General features: G+C 35.0%; 1 protein-coding gene across 3 annotated transcripts in view; it reads left to right on the top strand.

The window, feature by feature from the left end:
* Nucleotides 1–6000, top strand: part of INTS6 (integrator complex subunit 6) — an 81078-nt gene that overhangs the window by 48128 nt on the left and 26950 nt on the right. For all 3 annotated transcript variants that reach the window (XM_019668885.1, XM_019668886.1, XM_019668887.1), the window contains one exon: nt 4017–4200. In XM_019668885.1, coding sequence (XP_019524430.1) covers nt 4017–4200 — 184 coding nt within the window. The remainder of the gene's footprint in view (nt 1–4016; nt 4201–6000) is intronic.

The following is a 6000-nucleotide window of genomic DNA, read 5'->3' as shown; positions in this document are numbered from 1 at the left end:
CCCACTACACACACACACACACACACACACACACACACACACACACACACCAAAATAGCTAATATGAAAAAAACAGCCAAACTAAGTGTTAGGTAAAGGAGATATGGAGCAATTGGTATTCTCTTGCACTGCTGGTTGGAGTATAAATTGGTACAACCACTTTGAAAAACTGGCAGTACCTGACACAGGTAATTTTATTCATTCCCTGTGACCCAGCAGTAGTGCTTCTAGGTGCATATCCAACAGAAATGCATCCATACGCGTATGTTTTCCGTAAAGACATATTCTATAATTTCATAGTTGTGCTATTCATAATATACCCAAACTAGAAACAACCCAAATGCCTACCAACAAAAAAATTGATAAATACATTATAGTACATTCTCCCACCCACACATACACATGCCACTTGGCAATGGGAATGTATGATCTGTGCTTTTCACGTAACAATATGGATGACTCTTACCCATATAATTTTGAATAAAAGAAGTCATAAACCGAAGAGACCAAACTATATAATTCCACTATATAAAGTTCAAAATTAGGCAAAACTAATCAGTTAGAGAAGGGTTAATGACTGGAGGGGGCATAAATGGTAAGGTTCTGTTTCTTTTTTTTCCTTTTTTTTTTTTTTAGCTGAGCCATCCTGCCACCTGTTGGCAGCTTAATGACAGCTCAGCTCAGGCCGGAACTCGAACCGCTGTTGCTCAAAGCTCAAACTCTTGAGCGAACTCTTAACCAACTGAGCCACTTGGCTGGCCCAGGTTCTGTTTCTTGATATGAGTGCTAGTTACACAAGGGCATTCAACTTGTGAAAAATCATCAAGCTATACACTCATGATTTATGTTCTTTTATGTATGCATACGTGGATGTATGTATGTCATACTATCAAAAAATATTGTTTGGAAATCGATCCATATTGGATCTTAGAGATCTGTTTTATTCATTTCAACTCTGGTTTATGAACCAGACCATGGTATATTTATTGATTCCTTTACTGGGCTTCTAGGTTCTTTCCATTTTTACTCTTTTTCAAATAATGCTGTAGACAACGTTCTTTTACATTGCTTCTTGTGAAAATCCATGAGTTTCTCTAAGATGTATAACTAGAGGTGGCATTGCTGGGCCCTAGGGTATGCTTATCTTCAGCTTATCAGATATTATCATATTATCCAAAATGGCTGCACATAGGAGTGATAGAGCATTCCCATTGGTGTATATACTTGTCATTATCTTATATTGTCTAACTTTTAAATTTTGCTAATGTGATGGGTGTGAAATGGTATCTCATTGATATTTTAATTTGCATTGTCTGATGTTAGTGTATTTGAGCATCTTTTTACCTATTTATAGACCATATGGATTTCCTCAGGTATATTTTTTGCCCATTTTTCACTTTGGGGAATTATCTATGCATAATTATTGCATTTTTTCCTAATGGTTAATTATATATTTTTCTTCTTGATTTATGTGTAATTTGCTTTGATTCTCAAAGTCCATATATTCAGAAAGACCTCCCTTTGTGATTTTAAGATATTGCTAGAATTTCACCTCTAGACTTTAAATTTGGAATAATTCAAACCTCCTAAGAATATTTTCCTTCAGGTTTCTTATCTTTTTCTTGTCCCTGTTTGTCTGCCATTACTCCTTCCTATTTTACTATCACATTCAAGCTATAGTGAATTTACCCCCCCCTCCTCTTTGGTAAGAGAGGGTGGTAGTGATATGGGAAAAGAAAATAATAAAAAATAGAAAAATGAGTAAAAATTTGAGAAGTCTATAAAATTGATATAGCTATATTTAAAATATGCTTGTGACTCTTGGTTTTTGTTTGTTTTACTTGAAATGCATTCTAGATCTAGCATTGTACCAGCCAAAGGCCAATTATTTCATTATATATTGTATCCCTTGTAGGTGTTCATCATTATCTGATCAGTTTTGCATGTGTGTGTGTGATTATTATCTGATTAGTTGTTTGTATGTGTATGTAGTTTAGGGTCTATCATTATTTTATCCACCGCTTACATAGGAGGTCTCTGCAGTGCTGTTATCCACTGGATTCTGGAGATAGTTCCATGTACCCATTATTTCTCAGAGCAGTACATTAACAGTTGAAATCCTTTTCTGCCAATGCACTGGTGCTTTGATGTTTCTGTGATCTTAGAGAGAAAATGACACCTGGTAGTTGTGCTTTCCTAGTACAAAGGTGGTTAGTTTGGAGTAAAAAGAGGTGACCAAAACAGTGCTTTATTTATCTTTGGCAGGGTGTGGTCACAGCAGCAAGGGCTTGGAGCTCCTGAGCTGTTTTGCAAGTGTCACAGTGCGTTTAAGATTAGAGAACCTTCCTCAGAGAACATCCTGGCCCAGATTTCTTTTAACATTCCTACCTTATTGCCTTACTTAGTGCCTTCAGTAGAATCAGTGCCAGAGGAAGAGCTCATGACTCCTGGCCACAGTCATAAAATCTTGGCTGATCTTGATAAAGGAACCACATTCTGTTGGCGTGAATCTTTTGGAGAGAGGTACCAGTTTAGCAGAGTTTTACTAGGAACTCTCTTCTTAGAGAAGAATCTAATTTTTTTTTTAATGGTTTGATGTAAGTCTATGAAGAAACTTGAGTCTTAAATCTGTGTAGAATGACTTCAATCCTCAATTAAGTTCAGAAATCTTTGAGCTGAGAAATAGAAAGGCTGTAAGCAATACAAGTATGTCTTGCATTATGACGAAAGTAGTGTAAACTCTGTCAAGTTTTTTGGAAGTGATAATTTTAAAGTGTATTCTATAGTGTAAAGAAAACTAATATTTATATAAATAAGATCCCAAGTATGCTGATCCTGAGCTTTGTTTTTATTTTTAAAAAATTTTTAAATGATAAGTGATAAGAATTTTTGTTTTCTTAAGCACCATATCATCATCACACTGAAAATATTGTTAATAATTCAAGTACTATATTTCAAAATTTCTCGATTGTCTCAAAAAATCTTCGCTTTTGAGCCCTTCCCACTTACCACTCTCCTTTTTCATACCATTTATTTATTAGAGAAATCAGGTCATCTGTCCTGTAGAATGTCTCACATTCTGGATTTGACTGATTGCTCCTTTGTAGTGGTGTTTAACTTGATCCTATATCCCTAGTAGTCCCCGTAAACTGGTAGATAGAACTAAAGGCTTGATTAGATACAAGTTTAACCTTTCCTTTCCTTTCCCTTTGTCCTTTCTATGTTATACTTCCTATTGTATTATATCCTGGGACATACTGTCTGATTGCCCCATTTAGTTATTTTAAGATTGATGTATGGATCCTGTTGGTACAGAGGTGTCCATTAGAATCATTTTAAAGCTTTTTTAAGATTCTTAAGAATTTTAAGTTCTGATTTAGCAGATCTGATGGGGATGGGGAGAGACATTAAAAAAAACACATGCAAAAACCCCCCAAACCCTCTATTCAGATGTGCTAAGAATCACTACCTTTAAACATTTAATATGCAATGAGTGACAAAATTTACTTTCATGCAAAGTTTTTGGGAGTATATGTTTTGTATAAAATGAAGCATATATAAAATTATTAACTGTGGAGGTGTTTGAGGCTGCTGTGGTGTAATAGCAGAGGTACGGACTTGTACCCAGGAGGCCAAATTGTTTATTCTCTCTGAGACCGATTTTTTTTTTATATCTAGAAAATAGGAATAACTGCCATAGGGTTGTTTTAATGATTAAATGAAATTATTTTTTGGAAGCAGTCCAGCACCTGGTGGTTAGTTGAATTGAAATCTGAAAAGCATTATAGTAATAAGTTTTTTTTCAGTTGAGGTCTTCAGAGAAGAGCTTAAGAAAATTGAAGTAACAATATCTCATGTACTGTTTTAGCTATATCTGCATAAGCTTTTGTTTTTGAGCTTGTTTTTTGAGCGATGGGAGACTCATGATGTAGTTTTAATTCAAGTGTAATTAATGTGGCCTTTTGGGGAAAATAGCGTGTGGAAATCTTATTGTTTTTTTCCCCCCTTACTTTCAGCTCCATTTACCTCTTAATTCTCCTTTGCCTGGAAGTGAATTGACCAAGGAACCTTTTCGTTGGGATCAGAGACTCTTTGCATTAGTGTTGCGGTTGCCTGGCACCATGTCAGTAGAATCAGAACAGTTGACAGGTGTTCCTTTAGATGACTCTGCAATCACACCAATGTGTGAAGTGACAGGCGGTAAGTTTTTGCTGGCAGTCATTCAGTGACTTAAAGCAGAGTTTATCTGAATGTTTTAAAATGTACATTTCAAAAACTCCATGTTTGCTTTTGTTTAACAAGTTATAGCATTAGGAATTAGTGGACATACATGCTTTTAAAACTCCATTAATAAAGGTTTGTGATCAGATTTGAATAGGATGTGAATACTATTGGATCCAATAATGAATGGTAATTGTTTTCTACCCATATAGAAAATACTGGTATTTCAAGTTGTTAAACTTATTTTCTTATCTACAAAGATTGCCAATGATTTACAAATGCCAAAGAATTATTTTTTGTGAAAAATGTTTTGAGAATCGTCTCATTACCCATAATCCATGTAATGAGTCATGCCTGGTTAAGTGCAGTTTTCCCCAGAGGCAAAGAGGAAGCCTGATCGGTTAGAGGAAACACCAACTAGTCCAGGTAGTCACATGCTAAGTGAACATTAATGACATTCTTTAAACAGAATATATAATAGACTCAGAACATCTTTAATGTAGAATTGGTTAACACGTGGATTAATTCATATGGATATGTATTGAGTGCCTACTGTGTACCAACCGCTGTTCCATGCTTTAATACTTCAGTAGTGAATATGACAAACATGGCATTCTTACTTTCATGGAGCATTTTAGTTCTCACCAAGTGTTTGACACTAAAACGTCCAAGTCTGGCATACCACTATTTCACTTGTGTCAGGGGCCTGTGGCATACTCTCTGGACACAGTCAGTGCTCTGTTGAGATTCCACCATAGCCAGCTATATAAGCTTAAGGAAAGCAGGAGGTCTAATGAATATTTTAGGTGCTTTTTTCCTAAAATTCCATGGGTAAGGAAATCTGCAAGATTCACAGAGAAAAAGGTACTGTACCTACCTACATAGGTATGTGAAGTAGGTAAGTTAGGAATTTGTCATTTATTATTATTAAATGCCCCCATTTTATAGAATTACTTTCTGGTGAACTCTTGTAATACCTTCACAATTTAATTTACAAAAGAAAAAAGGTGTAAGCACAAATTTAAAGGGAAAACCTATCATTTAAATTTGAAAATTACTGCTAAAAATTTGTGCATGGATAATATTTTTTGGTGACAGTCCTAATTGTTTCTGCGGGTGGATGCACATTTCTATTGGGAAATTTTCGTTTTCAGCCTGGAATTGACCCACTTGCTAAAATCCAGGGTTTTCACTTATAACAGATTGAAGAAGGGGGTTAAGGCTGTAATTTAAACATTCTCACATTGGAAATTCCTTACCATGAATTACTTACTTTGAACTTAGAATTATAAAGTTATAGGACTATATGTACTATAACTTTTGTCTTCTGGGATCAAAAATATTCAGAGTATGAAACAGTGAGTGGTATAATTGAAGAGGGTCTGAGAAGAATCTGAGACATCATGTAGGAGTTACTGTCCTTGCCTTGGGCAGTAATATACCTATGTTATGTTTATTCTTTGAAAGAAACTGCTCCAGAGAAGATTTCCAAGTCACCATTAATAATATCTTTTAATGACCCAGAAACCTTAGTTGGTTCAGAAATTAAGAAGCTTTTCCCAGATATATACCCTGAATCTCTCCTGATGTAGTAGTTTATTTTCCTCTTTTCATGCTCTTGCTAGCAATAATGGGAAGCTGCTCAAATGCCCTTCACCTTTTCATATATCTCAATAATGTTTTCTTATTTATTTTAAAAGAATGTTCACTAAAGAAAGTTTTGAGAATAAACCATCAAAAAAGTAGAGGGACCAGAAAAACTAATATCCACTGGTATTG

This window comes from Hipposideros armiger, unplaced genomic scaffold (genome assembly GCF_001890085.2).
Source record: "Hipposideros armiger isolate ML-2016 unplaced genomic scaffold, ASM189008v1 scaffold_541, whole genome shotgun sequence".
Classification (NCBI taxonomy): Eukaryota; Metazoa; Chordata; class Mammalia; order Chiroptera; family Hipposideridae; genus Hipposideros; species Hipposideros armiger.
Note: the sequence above shows the minus strand (reverse complement) of the source record. Positions and strands in the feature narration are given on the sequence as shown.